The following is a 24,138-nucleotide window of genomic DNA, read 5'->3' on the forward strand; positions in this document are numbered from 1 at the left end:
ATTTCTAACCAGGGGCGGCGCTAGGGGGTGGCTACTGGGGCTCAAGCCCCGGATGTTTTCTGAAAAGCCCCGAATGTTTTACTTAAAAAAAAAATTTAAAAAAAAAAAAAAAAAACTCTCGTGAGTAACGTGCAGTACCGGAGTCCAACAGAGAGGCAGCAGCTGCGCGACATTAGCCTGCATACTACGTAGCCTGCCCTGCCCTGAAGAAGAAGTGATCTCAATCAGTGCCTGACTTGCACAATTGTAAGGATGGATATCCCAAAGTTGTTTTCAACAAAACAAGCGCCAAGAACTGTTGCAGCAGCCGTATCAGCAGCTGACAACAATGACTTCACCAGCAGTGATGACATAGATGATGTTTCAGGTTTGTGAATCTTATTAGAAAGGTGACTGACTCACTGACACTACTTTTCCGGTTTGCTAATGCTAGCTGGCTATCATAACATAACGTTATGTTATAATGAAAATGAAACATAGCAAGGTACTGTTACGGTACATGGTAAGAAATCAAACAAAGGATAATACTTATTCAAATAAAGTAATATTATACTTATAATACTTATTCAAATAAAGTGAATAACAGGCTGATAGTCTTTGATATCTGCACTCTGGTTGACTGAGTAACAAGTGAAAAAGAATGATGTAACGTTAATGTTACAGCTAGTAAACATGGAGTAACCACATTAAGTATGCCCTTATGGTAGTATGTATGTATACAGAACATGACTCAAATCTATCCTAAGATGTAACTCTAACTAACTAAGTTTGTTTAATGTCCCAGGGGGGATTTGATTTCACAGTACTATACACAGGCCAACAATACATGTAATATATCGTCATATAACACAGGACAAGACTCTAAATACAATATAAGTGGTGAGCACAGAGTCTGCCCTGATATACATACTGTAACATAACTAGCCTCAGCCCATCAATTATGTAATTCTATACAAATATAAATGATGGTGACTGACAGGGGGAGCTACATGTGCTGACCTCCCTCTGTGCCCAGAACCACCACAATTAGTTTGCTTCATTAAAGGGTGTGAATGTATATGTGTTCTCCAGTGCCTTTTGTCCGCTTTAAGGTGGTGGTAAGTTGAAGGTTGAAGGTGTCGTATATTTCTGTAGTATGTATGATCTATGTATGAATATGTAGTATATTTTAAACACACACACATACCAGGGCATGCAAGGACATGAATGATGCCCTCTAACAATGAGGGTTCTATGGCAACCAGATGACCAACTCTGGGGGTTGGGCAAAGACACACATGCACGCTGGCCCCTCCCCTCTGGAGCGGAACGGGGAGAGAGAGAGGGAGAGCGCTCTCTTTCAGCCCAGGGTCCACGGGGAACAGACGTAATGTATAAATCTGCCTGTAACTGATTAAATTGTCTTAAACTTGATATCTGTTCTTTGATTCATGATCAATAGAAAAGAAGTAACACATGGCGAGCCTAGCACGGAGTCCAAAAAAGGAAATCTACGTTTGAAAACTTAAGCTGAAGCCACAGCTCTAAAGACGGTAAGAATTAAAATAGCGCTATTTTCTGTTTAAACCGCTAGGGGCGCGTGTGCAACAGCTGGGTTTTCAAACAGTTTCTTTGAGACTAAAACAACCTTCAACTTTAAGGTTTAAAGTAAAGTAACTTGAAACACATCTTTCATAGTCTTTAAACTGGGGGTGAGAGCCGGGTTAAGAAGCCCGTATTTGAAAATATACGATTTAATTTGTAAGGTATTTGTAAATGAGTCATTTGATTTGCATGGTGTTATGGAATATCGTGTATGTGTGTAAAATTTGGTATTAGAGGAAGACGTACTCTAATAGTGTCTATTTGATAGAGTGTAACTGAATTATGGAGTCTGTTTTGTAAATAAGAGCATTATTTGAAGTAGATTAAGAAATCAATTCTTCAGAACTGTGTCATAGAATCCATTCATAGACGCCATTGCCCTTTGTCCGGAGAAAAGACACGCACAGAGGGCGCGGGTTTCCCCAGAGGTTAGACAAAGGGTTGTTAAATTGACCCCCCTGCTTTCTGCCCTCTGGCCTTTTCACACATCAGGCTACAAACACGCGGTGATTTTTCAAGGGAAACGGGTTGTAGCCCCCCTCTTCTTGCCTCTGCAAACAAACACTCCTTTAGAAAGCATTCCTTTAGAAAGGAACCTGACTGATTAATTACATTCCTTATTTCTTACAGATCATTTCACATAGGTTGTGTAGTAATTTAGAGATAGAAAGATAGTGAATTGATCATTGGGGTATTTTAAAGTAGTTTAAAGTTTAAGCATTGTTTGTTAAAAGTAAGAGATAAATAATAGTCTAACTGGATTGAAAGATAATCGTGAAGTTGTTGTCGTGGATGTTGTGAGACTAATCTCTTCACAGGAGCGGTTTTGAGGACCTATCTTGGGGCAAAGACCAGCCCCTCCCCCTCCTCCTTCCTCTCTCATACAAGGCTGTCTTTGTCTCCAGTTTCAAGGAGAAAAGGGGGGGTGGAAGAGTTGGCGCATGCGCAATCGATGCGCGTTAGCCGGAGCACAGCTCCACCTGCTGGACAAAAAAGTTACAAGACATTTTTAAAACATTGGCTCTCTGTAAATTGATGAAATACAACCCTCCTTCATTGATGATGTTTGTAGATGATTGTTAGATATTACTTTAATTAATTTAATTAATTACTAATTGATTGAATTAATTATTCAGATCATTTCATTTTCTGTTTCACAGAACTTTGATCAATTGTTTTGTGATAATCTAATAATAACCATTTCTTTGTGTCGATAATAGCTAATTGACTTTACAGGTTTACATCAATGAAGTGTCAATGAATAATTCTAACTAATCATTCATTCTTTTCCAAATAACAAGTCGATTTCTTTACAGGTTATAATTAATATTTGTAATTTACATCTTTTATTTTAGTTAGGTCATTTCCACAGTGTTTGATTAAGGAATAGCAGAATAGTACATATTTGATAGTTGAGCAGTAAAAGGGTTTTTGTGGATCAGTGAATACTTAGGTGTGACCAGCTTTTGTGATTTAATAATTGTGTTGACCAGAACTGTAATTAGTATTGAATGAGTAATCAAGTGACACATATTCATAAACAATTAGGAAACACATTTAAGTATAAAGTACTTACAAAGTGATTAGATTTAAGTTAATACTGCACTGACATACACAAGAGGCAAATCTGTTGTTCTGGGTTGTAGTGGTTTTGTGTGGACGGTTAATACAGTTATATTGGACTAGCATTTGTTTAGCAAACAAGACAATAGGAAGGTGGGTTGTAAGAAGCGTACACCTTATCTAATATAGAATATTGTCAGCATATTGAGCAAGTAGAATGGGGTCGAATTCCACGAAGCTGTTAAAAGATATTAGTGAACATCGTGGAATGTTGGCTACGTTATCCCCTATGGCTGTAGTGGAAAAAATGAATCCTCTTGTTAGGGAAATTAGCAAAATGTCTACGAAATGGAATAGCCGTTGGGCATACATTGAACAGCCGTGGCCGAAAGAGGGCAGCCTTAATTTACAATTAATTGCAACATTGGAGATACTTATCAATGGGCACAAAGCACATCAAAGAGGAAAGATTAGATCAGAGAAACGCAAGTTAGAGTTAGCTATTTTAGATCTATTTAAGGTAGAGGGACAGAAAATAGCTCAGATGGAACCGGAAAAGAAAAAAGAATTGGCCAGAACACTGGAACAGAAACTGAACATTTCATCCCCAAACCTGTGTCCTGCCTCCAGTCCCCCTCCATATGCTAAGGCACTGGAGGATCATTCCCAGAAGAAGAAGAAGGAGCCAAGGGGAAAAGGGGACGACAGGAGTGACGAGGAAGATGACAGCGAAGATGGCAGTGAAGACTCAAGTGATGACGACAATGCAGATGGAGGCTACAACGCGCAGGTCAGGAAGATGATAGCCACAGCCGAAAGGAAAGGTGGGAGAAGACGCCCGGAGAAAGAGGGAGATTGTCACCGAATGTCATCAAATACATTAAAGAACTGTCCAGTGCTGATTCGGGGTAACAAGATGGAATATCATCCGTGGCATCATACAGATTTGTCTGAAGTGATCGAGAAACTCCCAGTTCTTCAAGAGGGAGGACATTCGTGGACGCGAGAGGTCGACGTGATACTGACAGGAACGCAGGCCGCGATGGGAGACCTGAAAAGACTCTTAGCTTTTATTGCAGGATTGGATACAATGCAGGAAATATTGATGAAGGCAGGACTTCATAGATATATCAATACATCAGTTTATGATCCAGAGCTCTTCGCAGCAAACAGAGGCAGGCTGTGGAAAGCAATCAGAGAGACCTACCCTACTCACATTCACCCAGACAATATCATTGTGAAGCCACTGGGGGGGGATGAGAATCCCAGGGGTTATGTTGCCCGTGTGCATTCTCAATGGAGAAGTGTGACAGGGAAAGACGCTGAAGATAACCCCTTAGAAAAATCCATAATCAGGGAAAAAATACAAGAAGGGCTTCCTACCCCAGTTAAGGATAAGCTAGCAGAAGTGGTGGGGCTACGACACATGAACAAAGCTGTTTATATAGACCACGTAGCTCATCAAGTTGAGTTATATCGAAAGAACATTCAGATACAGAAGGCACGAGACGAAGAATCCCTCAGAATATTGACTCATTTGCAATTGACTGAAAGCGAGAGGAACATAGAGGGAGTGCAGGCTTTAGCCCCACAGCAACAGCCACCTGGAGTGCAGACTGCTACTTACCAGTCCTACTCACAGGGGCCACAAGGGGGGTATCCTGCTACTTACCAGTCCTACCCACAGGGGCCACAAGGGGGGTATCCATACCCACAAGGGCCACCAGGGGTGCAAGCGGTTCCATACCAGATGTACACACAGCCTGGCCAAGGACCACCACCAGGGGGATGGACAGCAGCAGGGAAGGAGATGCTAGAACCATGTCAATGCGACCAGAATGGACATCTAGCCTGTGCCTGCTGCAACAGGCCCCAGGGGGGCGCAGGGGGGAGCCAAGGAGGAGGATATTGGCCCCCTACTACACCTGCTCCAGGAGTGATGAACCCTTACGGAGGCCCAGCAGCTGGCCTATAGGGGTGCCCGGAAGATCCGAGTGGGAGGTGCCAGCTGGTGGTGACAAAGAAGCCTGAAGGCGCCACGCACCTCCCTATGTCTAGAGAATATGTGAAGACAATCGGATTTGAGGGAATTAAACAGCTGATTCCTACAACTGAGCTTGTAGACTTAGAGTACAAGGGACAGAGAGCAACTCTGTCAACACTTGTGTCAGAACACACGCCAACAGGGCTGCTAGGGAGAGATGCTCTATGCCAATTGAACTGTACAGTAAAATGCACACCTGACGGATGTCAGGTGACGATGCCATCCGGTGCTCAGGTTCCATCGACAGCCAGAGTGATTAAGCATAGAACAGACCTACAAGCTTTGCCTTTAAAGGGAGCTGATATAGAATATTGGGTTGATGGGTCTTGTTACGGGGTAGGAGAAACTTTGTGCGCTGGGTATTCCTTAGTTAAAGCACAAAATTCAAAGTTTATTGTAGAACAGGCTGAGGCAGTTCCTCAGCCTTGCTCGGCTCAGTTGGCTGAATTGATTGCCCTCACAGAAGCATGCAACTTGGGAACCGGACGGAGAGTGACAGTGTACACCGACTCTGCCTATGCACATAATGTTTGTCATTTTAATGGAGCTGTATGGAGGGGGCGGGGTTTTAAGAGAACTGATGGTACGCCTATACAGCATCACGCACAGATCATGAAGCTGTTACAAGCCATGATGAAGCCAAAGGAATTAGCCATAGTGAAGTGTGCCACACACAGGTCTGACTCATCACATGTCACACAAGGTAACAGGGCTGCAGAGGATGCAGCCAAAGCCATTACAGGAGCAGACAAGGCAGGTAAAGGTCTTCTGGTCACACATGAAAAGCAATTACAGGGCATGGTCACACTTGAGGATTTATTGATGTTACAGAGTAGAGTAACTACGTTAGACAAGAGCGTTTGGCTAGCAAGGGGGGCAAGTCAGGATGACACAGGTCTATGGAGGAATCATGAGGGGTTGGTTGTAGCACCCTCAGATTTATTAGGCATGTTAATACAGGAAGCTCATGGATTAGCACATGTGGCTAGGGGGGAGGTAAGACGCAAGATTACCAAGAAATATGGGTTTTGGAGTCCATATTTGATGGAACAGATTGACCATGCTTTAGGTCAATGTGGGGTCTGTTGGAGAAACAACATCAGAGTGGGTACACCAGTGGTGTCTGGGCATATCCCTACCCCAATAGGGCCACGGGTGGTGGACAGGGGGGTGGATGTACAGAGTAGGCAGGATGTTGTGCCAACAGGTGCCGAGGTCCCCAGAGAACCTGAGAAGGAGGAGCTACGAGGAGATGCTGTGGTGTTGCCAGAGCCAGTGGCAATGCCAGTGTTACAGCCAGTGACATTACCGGCAGTGCCTGAAACCGAGGGGACAGTGGAAAGCTGTCCAGATGCCAATAAACCAGAAACTAACGAAGCAGAGAGGGTTGACAGTCTGGAGGTCCAGCCTGGGAGTGTCCAAAGCCTGGACACCTGTGCTACTGGGGATGCTGGCGAGTGCCTGCACCATGCTTCAGATGATGCTGAGGGCGACTCCCCAGACCTTGATCAGCGTGGGAGGGGACCAGGCGGCTGCCTGAACCTCAATGACACTGACGGACGACGACCAGTTAGGAAAAGATTAAAGACTATGAATAGGGTAGTGAAGCAGCAGATCAAAGGGAACGACGGGAATGGACAGCAGATGATAGCATGGCTGGAAACGGTCTTAGGGGAATGGGAAACTTATTTTGCTAGGATAGGAGCACCTATTATAGCAGACATGATTTTTGACTTTCTTAGGAGACAGGGCCTCATTGACTGTTTTTGGAAAATCAGTCACTCAGTCCACGTTAATGAACTTTTCAGAAGACTAGTCCTCACCTGAGGTGAAGATCTATGCATTAATGCATTCCCTTTGTCCTATGCTTACTGTTGGAGAATTATGTGTTATGATAACTGAATTTCATTATTTGTGTATTGTTTGTTTATTTCTATATCGTATGTGATTGATGTCAGTTGAGAAGTGATGTGGTGGTTATACAAAGCTAGGAGAGAGGTTCTGTTCCTAGCGCAACGAAAATGGAAAGCTCCTGACTATGAAAGTGTTATCAATCTGAGACAGCGGTAAAGGCTGTTCTCCAACTGGGTACAAGTGCTAGTAACCTCTGACCCTGACGCTTCAAGGACAAAGAAAACATCGGTCGTTGGAAGTTTCTGTATTGATTTGTGCATGATGAACTGTGTTTAGTTTAATTGTGATTGTTATTTTCAAAATTCTTTTTATTATTGGTTGTTTTCTATTTTTTAATTTTTAATTTTATTTGAAAAAAAAATTTTTTTTTTTTTTTTTTTTTTTTGGGGATGTTTTGTGAGGTTTTGTGTTTTTGTTTTTGTTTTATGGTAGTTTAGTTTCGGAACACCCTCTGGGTGGTCCGAGGGGGGATGTGTCGTATATTTCTGTAGTATGTATGATCTATGTATGAATATGTAGTATATTTTAAACACACACACATACCAGGGCATGCAAGGACATGAATGATGCCCTCTAACAATGAGGGTTCTATGGCAACCAGATGACCAACTCTGGGGGTTGGGCAAAGACACACATGCACGCTGGCCCCTCCCCTCTGGAGCGGAACGGGGAGAGAGAGAGGGAGAGCGCTCTCTTTCAGCCCAGGGTCCACGGGGAACAGACGTAATGTATAAATCTGCCTGTAACTGATTAAATTGTCTTAAACTTGATATCTGTTCTTTGATTCATGATCAATAGAAAAGAAGTAACACATGGCGAGCCTAGCACGGAGTCCAAAAAAGGAAATCTACGTTTGAAAACTTAAGCTGAAGCCACAGCTCTAAAGACGGTAAGAATTAAAATAGCGCTATTTTCTGTTTAAACCGCTAGGGGCGCGTGTGCAACAGCTGGGTTTTCAAACAGTTTCTTTGAGACTAAAACAACCTTCAACTTTAAGGTTTAAAGTAAAGTAACTTGAAACACATCTTTCATAGTCTTTAAACTGGGGGTGAGAGCCGGGTTAAGAAGCCCGTATTTGAAAATATACGATTTAATTTGTAAGGTATTTGTAAATGAGTCATTTGATTTGCATGGTGTTATGGAATATCGTGTATGTGTGTAAAATTTGGTATTAGAGGAAGACGTACTCTAATAGTGTCTATTTGATAGAGTGTAACTGAATTATGGAGTCTGTTTTGTAAATAAGAGCATTATTTGAAGTAGATTAAGAAATCAATTCTTCAGAACTGTGTCATAGAATCCATTCATAGACGCCATTGCCCTTTGTCCGGAGAAAAGACACGCACAGAGGGCGCGGGTTTCCCCAGAGGTTAGACAAAGGGTTGTTAAATTGACCCCCCTGCTTTCTGCCCTCTGGCCTTTTCACACATCAGGCTACAAACACGCGGTGATTTTTCAAGGGAAACGGGTTGTAGCCCCCCTCTTCTTGCCTCTGCAAACAAACACTCCTTTAGAAAGCATTCCTTTAGAAAGGAACCTGACTGATTAATTACATTCCTTATTTCTTACAGATCATTTCACATAGGTTGTGTAGTAATTTAGAGATAGAAAGATAGTGAATTGATCATTGGGGTATTTTAAAGTAGTTTAAAGTTTAAGCATTGTTTGTTAAAAGTAAGAGATAAATAATAGTCTAACTGGATTGAAAGATAATCGTGAAGTTGTTGTCGTGGATGTTGTGAGACTAATCTCTTCACAGGAGCGGTTTTGAGGACCTATCTTGGGGCAAAGACCAGCCCCTCCCCCTCCTCCTTCCTCTCTCATACAAGGCTGTCTTTGTCTCCAGTTTCAAGGAGAAAAGGGGGGGTGGAAGAGTTGGCGCATGCGCAATCGATGCGCGTTAGCCGGAGCACAGCTCCACCTGCTGGACAAAAAAGTTACAAGACATTTTTAAAACATTGGCTCTCTGTAAATTGATGAAATACAACCCTCCTTCATTGATGATGTTTGTAGATGATTGTTAGATATTACTTTAATTAATTTAATTAATTACTAATTGATTGAATTAATTATTCAGATCATTTCATTTTCTGTTTCACAGAACTTTGATCAATTGTTTTGTGATAATCTAATAATAACCATTTCTTTGTGTCGATAATAGCTAATTGACTTTACAGGTTTACATCAATGAAGTGTCAATGAATAATTCTAACTAATCATTCATTCTTTTCCAAATAACAAGTCGATTTCTTTACAGGTTATAATTAATATTTGTAATTTACATCTTTTATTTTAGTTAGGTCATTTCCACAGTGTTTGATTAAGGAATAGCAGAATAGTACATATTTGATAGTTGAGCAGTAAAAGGGTTTTTGTGGATCAGTGAATACTTAGGTGTGACCAGCTTTTGTGATTTAATAATTGTGTTGACCAGAACTGTAATTAGTATTGAATGAGTAATCAAGTGACACATATTCATAAACAATTAGGAAACACATTTAAGTATAAAGTACTTACAAAGTGATTAGATTTAAGTTAATACTGCACTGACATACACAAGAGGCAAATCTGTTGTTCTGGGTTGTAGTGGTTTTGTGTGGACGGTTAATACAGTTATATTGGACTAGCATTTGTTTAGCAAACAAGACAATAGGAAGGTGGGTTGTAAGAAGCGTACACCTTATCTAATATAGAATATTGTCAGCATATTGAGCAAGTAGAATGGGGTCGAATTCCACGAAGCTGTTAAAAGATATTAGTGAACATCGTGGAATGTTGGCTACGTTATCCCCTATGGCTGTAGTGGAAAAAATGAATCCTCTTGTTAGGGAAATTAGCAAAATGTCTACGAAATGGAATAGCCGTTGGGCATACATTGAACAGCCGTGGCCGAAAGAGGGCAGCCTTAATTTACAATTAATTGCAACATTGGAGATACTTATCAATGGGCACAAAGCACATCAAAGAGGAAAGATTAGATCAGAGAAACGCAAGTTAGAGTTAGCTATTTTAGATCTATTTAAGGTAGAGGGACAGAAAATAGCTCAGATGGAACCGGAAAAGAAAAAAGAATTGGCCAGAACACTGGAACAGAAACTGAACATTTCATCCCCAAACCTGTGTCCTGCCTCCAGTCCCCCTCCATATGCTAAGGCACTGGAGGATCATTCCCAGAAGAAGAAGAAGGAGCCAAGGGGAAAAGGGGACGACAGGAGTGACGAGGAAGATGACAGCGAAGATGGCAGTGAAGACTCAAGTGATGACGACAATGCAGATGGAGGCTACAACGCGCAGGTCAGGAAGATGATAGCCACAGCCGAAAGGAAAGGTGGGAGAAGACGCCCGGAGAAAGAGGGAGATTGTCACCGAATGTCATCAAATACATTAAAGAACTGTCCAGTGCTGATTCGGGGTAACAAGATGGAATATCATCCGTGGCATCATACAGATTTGTCTGAAGTGATCGAGAAACTCCCAGTTCTTCAAGAGGGAGGACATTCGTGGACGCGAGAGGTCGACGTGATACTGACAGGAACGCAGGCCGCGATGGGAGACCTGAAAAGACTCTTAGCTTTTATTGCAGGATTGGATACAATGCAGGAAATATTGATGAAGGCAGGACTTCATAGATATATCAATACATCAGTTTATGATCCAGAGCTCTTCGCAGCAAACAGAGGCAGGCTGTGGAAAGCAATCAGAGAGACCTACCCTACTCACATTCACCCAGACAATATCATTGTGAAGCCACTGGGGGGGGATGAGAATCCCAGGGGTTATGTTGCCCGTGTGCATTCTCAATGGAGAAGTGTGACAGGGAAAGACGCTGAAGATAACCCCTTAGAAAAATCCATAATCAGGGAAAAAATACAAGAAGGGCTTCCTACCCCAGTTAAGGATAAGCTAGCAGAAGTGGTGGGGCTACGACACATGAACAAAGCTGTTTATATAGACCACGTAGCTCATCAAGTTGAGTTATATCGAAAGAACATTCAGATACAGAAGGCACGAGACGAAGAATCCCTCAGAATATTGACTCATTTGCAATTGACTGAAAGCGAGAGGAACATAGAGGGAGTGCAGGCTTTAGCCCCACAGCAACAGCCACCTGGAGTGCAGACTGCTACTTACCAGTCCTACTCACAGGGGCCACAAGGGGGGTATCCTGCTACTTACCAGTCCTACCCACAGGGGCCACAAGGGGGGTATCCATACCCACAAGGGCCACCAGGGGTGCAAGCGGTTCCATACCAGATGTACACACAGCCTGGCCAAGGACCACCACCAGGGGGATGGACAGCAGCAGGGAAGGAGATGCTAGAACCATGTCAATGCGACCAGAATGGACATCTAGCCTGTGCCTGCTGCAACAGGCCCCAGGGGGGCGCAGGGGGGAGCCAAGGAGGAGGATATTGGCCCCCTACTACACCTGCTCCAGGAGTGATGAACCCTTACGGAGGCCCAGCAGCTGGCCTATAGGGGTGCCCGGAAGATCCGAGTGGGAGGTGCCAGCTGGTGGTGACAAAGAAGCCTGAAGGCGCCACGCACCTCCCTATGTCTAGAGAATATGTGAAGACAATCGGATTTGAGGGAATTAAACAGCTGATTCCTACAACTGAGCTTGTAGACTTAGAGTACAAGGGACAGAGAGCAACTCTGTCAACACTTGTGTCAGAACACACGCCAACAGGGCTGCTAGGGAGAGATGCTCTATGCCAATTGAACTGTACAGTAAAATGCACACCTGACGGATGTCAGGTGACGATGCCATCCGGTGCTCAGGTTCCATCGACAGCCAGAGTGATTAAGCATAGAACAGACCTACAAGCTTTGCCTTTAAAGGGAGCTGATATAGAATATTGGGTTGATGGGTCTTGTTACGGGGTAGGAGAAACTTTGTGCGCTGGGTATTCCTTAGTTAAAGCACAAAATTCAAAGTTTATTGTAGAACAGGCTGAGGCAGTTCCTCAGCCTTGCTCGGCTCAGTTGGCTGAATTGATTGCCCTCACAGAAGCATGCAACTTGGGAACCGGACGGAGAGTGACAGTGTACACCGACTCTGCCTATGCACATAATGTTTGTCATTTTAATGGAGCTGTATGGAGGGGGCGGGGTTTTAAGAGAACTGATGGTACGCCTATACAGCATCACGCACAGATCATGAAGCTGTTACAAGCCATGATGAAGCCAAAGGAATTAGCCATAGTGAAGTGTGCCACACACAGGTCTGACTCATCACATGTCACACAAGGTAACAGGGCTGCAGAGGATGCAGCCAAAGCCATTACAGGAGCAGACAAGGCAGGTAAAGGTCTTCTGGTCACACATGAAAAGCAATTACAGGGCATGGTCACACTTGAGGATTTATTGATGTTACAGAGTAGAGTAACTACGTTAGACAAGAGCGTTTGGCTAGCAAGGGGGGCAAGTCAGGATGACACAGGTCTATGGAGGAATCATGAGGGGTTGGTTGTAGCACCCTCAGATTTATTAGGCATGTTAATACAGGAAGCTCATGGATTAGCACATGTGGCTAGGGGGGAGGTAAGACGCAAGATTACCAAGAAATATGGGTTTTGGAGTCCATATTTGATGGAACAGATTGACCATGCTTTAGGTCAATGTGGGGTCTGTTGGAGAAACAACATCAGAGTGGGTACACCAGTGGTGTCTGGGCATATCCCTACCCCAATAGGGCCACGGGTGGTGGACAGGGGGGTGGATGTACAGAGTAGGCAGGATGTTGTGCCAACAGGTGCCGAGGTCCCCAGAGAACCTGAGAAGGAGGAGCTACGAGGAGATGCTGTGGTGTTGCCAGAGCCAGTGGCAATGCCAGTGTTACAGCCAGTGACATTACCGGCAGTGCCTGAAACCGAGGGGACAGTGGAAAGCTGTCCAGATGCCAATAAACCAGAAACTAACGAAGCAGAGAGGGTTGACAGTCTGGAGGTCCAGCCTGGGAGTGTCCAAAGCCTGGACACCTGTGCTACTGGGGATGCTGGCGAGTGCCTGCACCATGCTTCAGATGATGCTGAGGGCGACTCCCCAGACCTTGATCAGCGTGGGAGGGGACCAGGCGGCTGCCTGAACCTCAATGACACTGACGGACGACGACCAGTTAGGAAAAGATTAAAGACTATGAATAGGGTAGTGAAGCAGCAGATCAAAGGGAACGACGGGAATGGACAGCAGATGATAGCATGGCTGGAAACGGTCTTAGGGGAATGGGAAACTTATTTTGCTAGGATAGGAGCACCTATTATAGCAGACATGATTTTTGACTTTCTTAGGAGACAGGGCCTCATTGACTGTTTTTGGAAAATCAGTCACTCAGTCCACGTTAATGAACTTTTCAGAAGACTAGTCCTCACCTGAGGTGAAGATCTATGCATTAATGCATTCCCTTTGTCCTATGCTTACTGTTGGAGAATTATGTGTTATGATAACTGAATTTCATTATTTGTGTATTGTTTGTTTATTTCTATATCGTATGTGATTGATGTCAGTTGAGAAGTGATGTGGTGGTTATACAAAGCTAGGAGAGAGGTTCTGTTCCTAGCGCAACGAAAATGGAAAGCTCCTGACTATGAAAGTGTTATCAATCTGAGACAGCGGTAAAGGCTGTTCTCCAACTGGGTACAAGTGCTAGTAACCTCTGACCCTGACGCTTCAAGGACAAAGAAAACATCGGTCGTTGGAAGTTTCTGTATTGATTTGTGCATGATGAACTGTGTTTAGTTTAATTGTGATTGTTATTTTCAAAATTCTTTTTATTATTGGTTGTTTTCTATTTTTTAATTTTTAATTTTATTTGAAAAAAAAATTTTTTTTTTTTTTTTTTTTTTTTGGGGATGTTTTGTGAGGTTTTGTGTTTTTGTTTTTGTTTTATGGTAGTTTAGTTTCGGAACACCCTCTGGGTGGTCCGAGGGGGGATGTGTCGTATATTTCTGTAGTATGTATGATCTATGTATGAATATGTAGTATATTTTAAACACACACACATACCAGGGCATGCAAGGACATGAATGATGCCCTCTAACAATGAGGGTTCTATGGCAACCAGATGACCAACTCTGGGGGTTGGGCAAAGACACACATGCACGCTGGCCCCTCCCCTCTGGAGCGGAACGGGGAGAGAGAGAGGGAGAGCGCTCTCTTTCAGCCCAGGGTCCACGGGGAACAGACGTAATGTATAAATCTGCCTGTAACTGATTAAATTGTCTTAAACTTGATATCTGTTCTTTGATTCATGATCAATAGAAAAGAAGTAACAAAGGCAAAAAATTTCGGCGCGCTCAGCGCGCACATTATATTCTCCCTCTGGGCTAAGCCCCGGATCTCCTACGATCCTAAATCCGCCCCTGTTTCTAACCTGTCTTCTATTCTGAATTGCCAACAGAACTGTGCATGCCTCACACCCTCTAACTTTCCTTCAAGCTTGTAAGTAAAATGGTTTAAAATGCAGTTTTCTGATGGAGTATGGCAGCCGGAGAAGATTTTTGTAAAGATTGCTGTGTGAAATCTGCTGGATAAAGGATAGTTATTCTCAAATAATAAAATAAATATTGATACCATTTAAAAGCCCTAGCTCTTCTCTTTAAAATGGTCATATCATTTTGGCTCTGTGATGTAATATGAAAACACCACACATGTTCTTGTATCGGAATGCCATATTCCGGAATATGAACATATGAAAAAAATATGAAAATATGAATATATAATTAGGTCTAAAAGGGTTATTTAAGCGAACAGGACCGACAGGAAAAATCGGACAAAACGGATATTGTAGGAGTTAACTCACGTCCAGAAGATGGCAGTAATGCAACACCGAGGATTGCACGCTGCCGTTAAACCCAAAAGAAGTAGAAGAAGAAGAAGAATGCTCTTGACTGGCTGCGCGGGGTTATTATTTTGAAGTCTCGCGCCAACCCAGAGTCGCGCAAAGTCTACACACACAGACGCAAGAACGAACATTGTTCTTTGGTTGATTGTCGCCCTAGTGCATTGTGTTTTTAAATGGATACGCCGTCGTATGTGCCCGTGCCTCCCGGGGTGGGGATGGAGGAGAACTTCTTTTCTCTTGACGACATTCTGCTGTCGCACGAGAGGCTGCCAAGCCGGACAGAGTGCTCTTTCCCCCGGCTGGGATTCCTGGAGAAGTCCGGTGACACGCGGGACATACCAGAGGTTAGTCGAAAACCCAATCGTGACGTTAGAATTATAAGGTTCTATCTCAATTTTTGTCAAAATTGAGTTTTTTTTTTTTACATAATCTGATCCATTAGGTGTTTATTAATGCCTGTGTGGTGTTATTTTTTAAATGTTGACATTTTTGAGTTAGTAATTCATCAAATACAAAGGTTCCATCTCACAAAACATCATGGAATGTAAAAACGTTGACGCTCAATATCTCTGAACTGCCCTAAACGGAGATAGAACCTTATCATTCTAAACGGAGATAGAACCTTATAATTCTAGCTCGCGCAATGCAGTTACATTAGCCAGTAACCCTCAGTCTGATCAATAAAGTCGCTAGACTAGCCAGCTAGTTGCTGCTATAGCTAAATGAACTAAAACACAGATCTCATCACCTGTTGCTTTAACAGTAGGCTATCATCCCACTACTCCTGTATATGGAATGGAATGGAATGGACTTTATTGTCATTGCTACAGTACAGGTACCAAACAACGAAATTTAGGAGGGGTGGCTCCCCTGGTGTTAGGAAAGAAAAAATAAATAAATCACAAGAAGGGAAGGAGCTGGTTTACATAAATAAAGGCTATGTACACAATCCACTGTACTATACTGTACAGATAGACGACTAGGGTTGTCATATTGCACAATAGTATTGTTTCACGTTATTTAAAGTGTCACAGTTTGCAGGCTTGAAATGTACATGTTTGTGCCTCAGCACTACACCTGATTTTTTCAGTCCAGCAGCTGCCATACAATCCGCCCAGGCTGTCCAGGCCCAGAACTTAGGTCTTTGCTGTGTTCAGGGCCTGAGCAAGATCTGTATCCCACCATGAGCAAGAACTATCCAGTAGCGAGATGCTACTCACTCTTAATACAGATCATAGCAGTAACTGGAGAATTATGCATGCATATTCAGCTATTCATCAGTCATTAGCAATGGACAGTAAATGCACGTATCGAAAGACAAAAGCTATACGTCACGCCAGGAACCAGGATCATTCCTTCCACCACTTACTGTATGATGAAGTTTTATGTTATGCAAATATGGTACAGTTACAGTAGTCGGATGGTAAAGGTATCATGACAAAATGAAGTTGGGAATGTGTGACGGTCCTTTTATCCATTCAATTGTCTTTGTCTTTTTCTGTCTTCCAGGGTACTAAGATGGAGTTGCCTCTGTGGCTGGCGAAGGGCTTGTACGAGAGGAAGAGGCGCGTGGTCTCAGTGGAGCTTCCTAAAGTCTACAAGGAGGGCTGGAGGACGGTGTTCAACGCTGACCCCACCGTGGTGGACCTGCACAAGATGGGTCCCTACTACTACGGCCTGGGCTCCCAGCTGCTGCACTTCGACAGCCCTGAGAACGCGGAGATCGCTCAGGCTGTGCTTCAGGTGAACGAACACACGCACACACACACACACACACACACACACACACACACACACACACACACACACACACCAGACGTGCTCAGCTCCAAATATTCCCCTACCTATACTGTAGGCACTTGTGGTGATCTGAGAGGAGCTGGATAGGTTTTACCAGCAATGGTGAAAGTTCCATCAGCCTATTAAAGGGCAAGGTTACCTTAAAGGTAACACTAATCCAATCCTTACAGATCTTCAGAAGTGCCAACTAGGCTATGGTACTGATTAGGATTGAGAACAGAATGCCATCAAACACACAGTGAACTGCTTCTCTATAGACTGCCAGAAAAAACAGCAACAAATACTGTGACTAAAGCCTGATTTATACTCCTGCGTCGAATTTCCGCGCGGCTATGCCGTAGCCTACGCGAGGGCTCTCCAAGTTTATAGTTCTACGTTGGTCCGCGGACCGCGTCGCGTTGGTCGGTGTACTCATAGCGGCATAATAGCGATCAAAAAACGTATTTTTGTTATGCTTGTTGTAAAGAAAATGTCTATAATGCATTGAAATGCCAGTAAACTAAGATAATAAGATGGTTATCATACATTTTCAAATCTTTATTAATAAGTAATTACAGAAAAGGTAAATGACATTTCTGTCATGACTTCCGCATTTACGAGAGAGTCGGAATGTGACGCTACCAAGCGGACCAATCACAGTTCTTATAGATAACTTTACATTAAATATGTCTATCATAAATATAATTTAAACCCAACGAACAGCCATGGGGCTCCCTTTAACTAATACTTTATTTCTAAATAAACAGGATTGTACATCTCGTAAATGTGAATCGCGCTCCTTATAGGAAGGCTGTGCCTGACGCTTCCATATGGCGCTCCGTTGGAACGGTGTACACAAAGCGGCATAATAGCGATCTTTTTGTTGTTATGCTTGTTGTAAATAAAAGTTCTATGATGCATTGAAATGACATTAAACTAAGATAATACGATGGCTATCATAATTTTTCAAATCTTTATTAATAAGTAATTACAGAAAAAGTAAATGACATTTCTGTCATGGCTTCCGCATTTTGGCCAACGAGAGAGTCGGAATCATGTCGGAATCATGTGCTACCAGGCGGACCAATCACAGAGCTTACGGTTGCGTAGGCACTGCCGCGTACTTACATTTTTGGAGAGGTGCGCGTCAATCTACGCCGTAGCCTACGCAAGGTTACGCAAGCTACGCCGTCGATTTTACGCAGAAGCATAAACTGGGCTTAATGGTTGAAAGTCCATAAGTGCACCCATTGAGTGCCATGTCCCATAGTTGTCCACCAGGGGGAGGCATCTGATCATATATCTACCAGCATGTTGGTTAATGTTGTGTGTTTTGTTGCTGGGCAGACTGAAACCTTAAATCACAAATCAAGGCATCTTTAAAAAGGATTCATGAACGAAACAGGATTATCTGCTTCTCTAGCTACTATCATGTGTTCTTGCTCAAAGTGCAGGGCTGCTCTCCTCTTATTTAGTCTCATAACACAGCTGCCTTTCAATTGAGACAGACCCATGAAGTTCATCATAGATATTGAGATCTGTTTTTTACCCGCAGACGTTTATCGGACGTTTCCGAAGGACTATGGACTCTTCCCAGAATGCCTACAACGAGGACACATCTGCGCTGGTGGAGCGTTTGGACTACCTAGAGAGGGCGCTGTTTCGGGCAGGGCAAAGTGGCCTTAACAGCTTCCAGCGTTGGGAGAGGGGCAGGGCGTCACACCTCACCGCCTCAAGCCTGGTCCTCAACTACCGCAAGAGGAAGATGACTGACCACCTGCAGGCCTGAGGGACTGGAGCCCCGTCACAGGGCTTGACCTGCTACAATGGAATCAATGGAATAGTCCCAAAAGTGCAACCTCCAAGCTAAATCACGTGCTCCTCAATTACTATTTAGTATTTGATTAATGTGCATTTGATTCTGGACTGGTCCAACACAACACAGGCCAAGGGAGATGGGACTGAGCAGGGGCAAGAGAAATGGAAGTTTTCTGTTATCTACAAGAGTTTTCTAGATTGTATCGTCTATGCCGTTTCTCAATGTGTACTCTGTAAGCATGTCAGTTTGATTTTGCTTTTTGCCAAGCCTTTGTAAATATTTTCTGTATTTAGTGTTCAGTATATTTATGTATACGAATTGTATACGAATTTGTGTATATGAATTGTATTAAAAGTATCTGACCTCCCTTTCAAATGGATCTCATCCATGTTTTCTTATATGAGTGATATAAGAATAAGAAAGGTGTGCCTTGGTTACATTGAGGTATCTTAAAAGGCATGCACAGTACAGTAGAACACATTCACCGGAGGGGATGATATAACTTTTGGGGGAAAAAGTTGAAAGCTGTGTCATTATAAACATAATGTAACTACCTTGATGTAGCTCCCTATGCACTGCATAGGTTATAGGGTGAACCCTGTTACTGGAGTCACTGCAGAGAAAGCCCAGAGGAGGTTTCTGCCCAGCTGAGGGCATGGTGACTAACTAGACAGTGGCATGGATTTCATTCTTTATTTTGCAAGGTGTGCTGACGTGATTACTTACACATAGTGAGTGTGTGTGTGTGTGTGTGTGTGTGTGTGTGTGTTGGCCTTTTTTGCCATGATGTCATCTGCCTCATCCCTGTGGTGGTGGTGCTGCTTGGCATCCAGAGGTCACCTTCAGTGATCTCACATTTGTGTGTGTGAGTTATCAAGTGCTCCATCTGCGTCATAACGCACAAGGGCAAACTCTGCAAACCTCAGCACTACATACACACACACAAGGGCAAACTCTGCAAACCTCAGCACTACACACACACACACACACACACACTCTCTCTCTCTTTCTTGAGACTTGGATGATGTTTTAATGAAGAGCTTCAGCTTTCACACAACACCTGTGATTTAGGGTAAGTATAACTGTCCCCGTAGAGTAGCTGTAGCTGGATTAACAACAGAGTGTGTTCGTTTGTGCGCTCCTAGCCGCTCGCTCGTGTTAAATATCTAGGTCAGTCTGGCCTGTTCGTGTTGGTGATCGAAGATATTGATGTTCCCTCTGGGATGTGTCATTATTGATCCTGGGGTGAGTGCCCTCTGGGAGAGGGGAGGAGGGGGGTGGCTGGAGTTAGGGATGGCATGATAGAATACTATTGAACGTCCCCAGCACTAATATACAGTACAGTACATCAACATTTAGACTTCTATGCTGGACCAGGGATGCACCACTTGTTCCTCCTTTTTAAATGGGTATTGACATCTGGTAGACCATGGTGTGTGAACAGTAATCAGCTCTCGCAAGGAAGACCCAAGCGTCTACCGATAGACCAAGGTGACATCCTTAAGGTCAGAGCACGACACTTGAGGTTACATGGTTCAGGCAGGGCCGGCTACCTATTCCAAATCACCTCCGCAGACAAAATAGAGATCCTGCAGGCATCTACTGAAGATCCAAGTTGTTGCTACCTCCCTGTGTTGGACCATTCAGTCATCTCCCTCTAGTGGTCAGGAGTAGCTCAGTTGTCACTAGTCGACTAATCTCGGGACCTAGAATCTCTCTTCTCCAGTCCACAGATCCCAGATCCATAGAGACAGGTGCAGTTTCACCCCAGCCAGATATGTACTGCAGCCATATTCAGTTGTTGTTTGTTTTAAGATCTTTTTGCTCTTTTGCTGCATGTTCAATTGTATTTAAATCTGGATATTGACTCCCTAGTTGCTAGGTTTGGGGGTCATTGTCTTGCAGACAAGATGTTTCTGTACACTTAAGAATTCATTCGGCTGCTTCTGTCAGCAGTTATATAATCAATGAAGACAAGTTGGCAGCCATACATGCCCAAGCCATAACTCCCCCTGTTTCACAGATGAGGCTGGATCTTGGTTTTGATTGATTGATTGAAAACTTTATTAGAAGATTTGCAGAAGTAGGTACATGAAAGTACATATTACATACAAGGTCAACTAACAGGATAAAAACCCAAGAAAGCCACTGGCTTATTTCAATTGGGGTCCTTGATTCTCAATTCATCGTTACATGTAAGACAGACAAAAAAACTAGTACTATCTACAAGATAATACAGACAAATAACTAGTACTATCTACAAGATAAACATACATCCATCATGGGAAGAACAATACAACAAAACATAAGGTATGTACAGCGGGTAGGACAGGTGGGGACATACACCACAGGTGGGGGCGGGGGACAAAACACAAAGTATGTACAGTGGGTAGTTCGGGTCTTTTAATCTGATTTTTGATTTAGAGGGTCCAGTTACGGATTGCAGCCTCCTGTAAATGTTTTTTGAGAGTGGTTTTGAAGGTGGGCAGTGTTTTGCACTCCCTTAAGATTATAGGAAGGGCGTTCCACATTTTTACTGCATAGTTTGCAAACGAGTTTAACCCCTTGTTTGTGGTGCAACGCGGTTGAACGTGGTTCGTGGAGCTTCCTCTGGTATTGTATGTGTGGACGTTGTTCACTTTTTGGAAGTATGTTGACAGGTACTTGGGTGTCTTTGTGGTGTAGCGTATCTTGAAGACCAGGCCCAGTGCAAGCTGCTGCACTCTGTCAACTACTCGTAGCCAATCAAGGCTAAAAAAATGAGCAGCGGTTAGATGTGTCCTAGGGTTGAGGCCTAGCAGAAGCCTAACCAGTTTATTTTGGGCTGTCTGGAGTCTTGTTTTTTGGGCCTTTGTGGTTCTATAGTACCATGATGTTACGGCATAGTCGAAGTGACATTGAATGAGAGCTCCTGATAGGGTCCTCAGTGTGTTTTTACTGACAAGTGAGGATATCCTGTACAAGAATCTAGTTCTATGGTTCACTTTTTTGATTACTTTTGCTGCCATTTTATCTCCGGAAAGATTTGCCTCTAAGATGGTCAGATCCTTCTTTCCTCCACAGCCACGCCTACTTCCTGGAGAGTGTTCCCGATACATCTGACAGTTCTTTGTTTCTTTTTAATAATGTATCAAACAGTTGATTTTGATAAGCCTAATGTTTGGGCTATGTCTCTGATTGATTTGGAATCACAATGGCTTCGTTGACTTTCATTGACACCTCTTTGGTCCTCATGACAGACACCAATAGCAGATTCTCAAGGTAAATGCAAAGCCTAGAATCAAGCCTAGAATCAAGACCTGACCAATCAGAAACACCTAACACCCTAACCCTCTCAAATTGTCCAAATACTTTTGGTGCCCTGAAATGGACAGACTACGTATAAATATACAACAAAAACTGTTGTTCTAAAAGGTGAAACCAATATTTATACAATTACCCTCTGACAATCTATAACTCAACATATCAACTGTTTAATTTCAATTCCAAACCTTTGTCGAATAGAGCCAAAAGAAGAAAAGCGCCTCCACTTTTCCAAATACTTACGCAGAGCAAACTCAAAGCACTTTACATAGCATGGGGGAGAACTCACCTCAGTCACTAGCAATGTGTAGCACCCACTTGGGTGATGCCAGGGCTACCATGTTTGAGAAATATCCCAGAGAATGAAAGCTCACCACACATCAGCTGTGGATTTTAGCCATGTGATCTTTAGTGATTCTGTATGTATTAGGATCTGGGCATGTCTAACTGTGGTGCTGTGAGGATTGTCTGAGCTCTCTTCTCAGGAGCCAGTTTGGGGAGAACTACACAGCTGTCCTCGTCGCCAAAAGACTATAAACAACAAAAGGGTAAAGTTGGGGACATAGTCCAGCAACTGACACACACAACCCTACCACAGCCTCTGGATTCTGTTGAGTTTAATGGGCGTCTCTGACAGTGGAATTCAAAACCGACCTATTTGTGTTCTATGCTGGGAGTGTTGAACTGCTGTATACTCTTGGCTTATTCTTTAGATGTTATGCAGAGACAGAGTGAGGCTTTTATGATGACCTGCAGAGCTGCCAATACACCGTTACCATGAAATGAGATGAGCCATCTAATTATTTTTTCTCTGAAGTGCACTGTGAAGCATCTTGCCAGCACATTAATAACAAGGCCTTGTGATGTTGCTCCCTCTAACCCACATACCGTAGTTAGAGGGTTTTGATCTGCAGTGCATCTGATTAAAGTATTTCTCTCCTACTGAATTAAGTTGTTGTTGTTTATTAGCCCTGTTTTTCCTCACATTTCTGCTTTTTCAAGTGTGCATCAGAAAATGTTTATAAAGGTAATATAATGGTGTCTGCTGCTTTTTGGACCATAATAACTTCACAGAGATTCCGACTGAACATACTGTATACTCAGAGGTGTGGAAAATTGGTAGGGGCAAGCTGTAAACAGTTTAATAAAAATACACTGTAAAGTTACCAGAAAGAAACTGGCTTCTGTCATAGTGTGTTTTTAATCATCCAGAAACGTACCTTCTATAAAGTACCTTCTGCAGCATAAGTGGCATAGCACACTAAGGTGCATACCATATTATCGCTGGGTCTCAACATGCATGTCACCCCCCCATTCTTCCTGTCAATCTCTACTGTCTCTATCCCAATAAAGCAGAAATGCCCTAAAAACATATTTAATAAATAAATAAAGTACCTTCAATAATATGTGCCTACCCCTCACAGAGGGGAACATGAATCTAGGTTACTGAAAGTAAACTTTTAATGTTGTTTCAATATTTGAGATGACTCCCCCCCCCTCTCCTCCCTCTAACCACTGGGAACATAAACATCAATAAAAGTCTGTCTAGGTCTGTTTACCTTCTCCTCCTCCTCCTCCTCTCCCCTCATCCCCCTCCTCTCTCTCTCTCTCTCTCTCTCTCTCTCTCTCTCTCTCTCTCTCTCCATAACCTCCAGTCTGTCTACCCTCTCCTCCTCCCACTCTCGCTCCTCAGACCACATGTCTATTTGAGCTTCTTCCTCTTCCTCTAACTCTCTCTCTCTCTCCTCTTCCTCCTCCTCCCTTCTTCTTCAGGCCTTTCTGCCCCCTCTCTCTTTCTCCCTCTCTCTCTCCTCAGACCTCAGCTGTCTCTTTCCTCCTCCTCCTCCTCCTCCTCCTCTCTGCCCCCTCTCCCCTCAGACCACCTGCCTGTCTGAGTTGTCTTAAAGGGAGGCCCCGGCCTGCAGCCCTGGAGAAGGAGAAGGATGAGGAGTCTGTAGGAACACTGACTGCTGCCGTTGCTGCTGCAGCCACATCTCAGTGATGAGGTGTGGGGATTAGCTGTATCTGACGCCCCCGCAACACTCTTCAAATGTCTATAATCTCCCCCCACCGTGCGCTGGTTGGCACCGGAGCAACAGCGCAACAATGCCATGTGCTGAGGGCAGGAGGATGGAGAGGGAAGTGTACACGTGTAACGAGGAACATGTTCATCCTTCTATTATCTGAGGCTGGAAACACGGTTTTGTAATGTAGTATATTTTTGGCTCACACACAGGCATAGAAACCAGATATCCGGTATAGAATATATTATAAACTGTATGGTTGCCT

The 24,138-nt window shown here is 43.4% G+C and overlaps 1 protein-coding gene across 1 annotated transcript; it reads left to right on the forward strand.

The window, feature by feature from the left end:
- Window positions 1-15,121: 15,121 nt before the first annotated feature.
- Window positions 15,122-18,667, forward strand: gins3 (GINS complex subunit 3; the record flags this gene model as incomplete). Its single annotated transcript, XM_080545091.1, has 3 exons — window positions 15,122-15,292; window positions 16,458-16,691; window positions 18,283-18,667. 3 exons carry the CDS (start codon window positions 15,122-15,124, stop codon window positions 18,514-18,516), a joined length of 639 nt encoding a protein of 212 aa, XP_080401217.1. The 3' UTR covers window positions 18,517-18,667.
- Between the last annotated feature and the right edge of the window lie 5,471 nt (window positions 18,668-24,138).

The sequence above is a fragment of the Nansenia antarctica genome (assembly GCF_963989245.1).
Source record: "Nansenia antarctica genome assembly, chromosome: 14".
Taxonomy (NCBI): Eukaryota; Metazoa; Chordata; class Actinopteri; order Argentiniformes; family Microstomatidae; genus Nansenia; species Nansenia antarctica.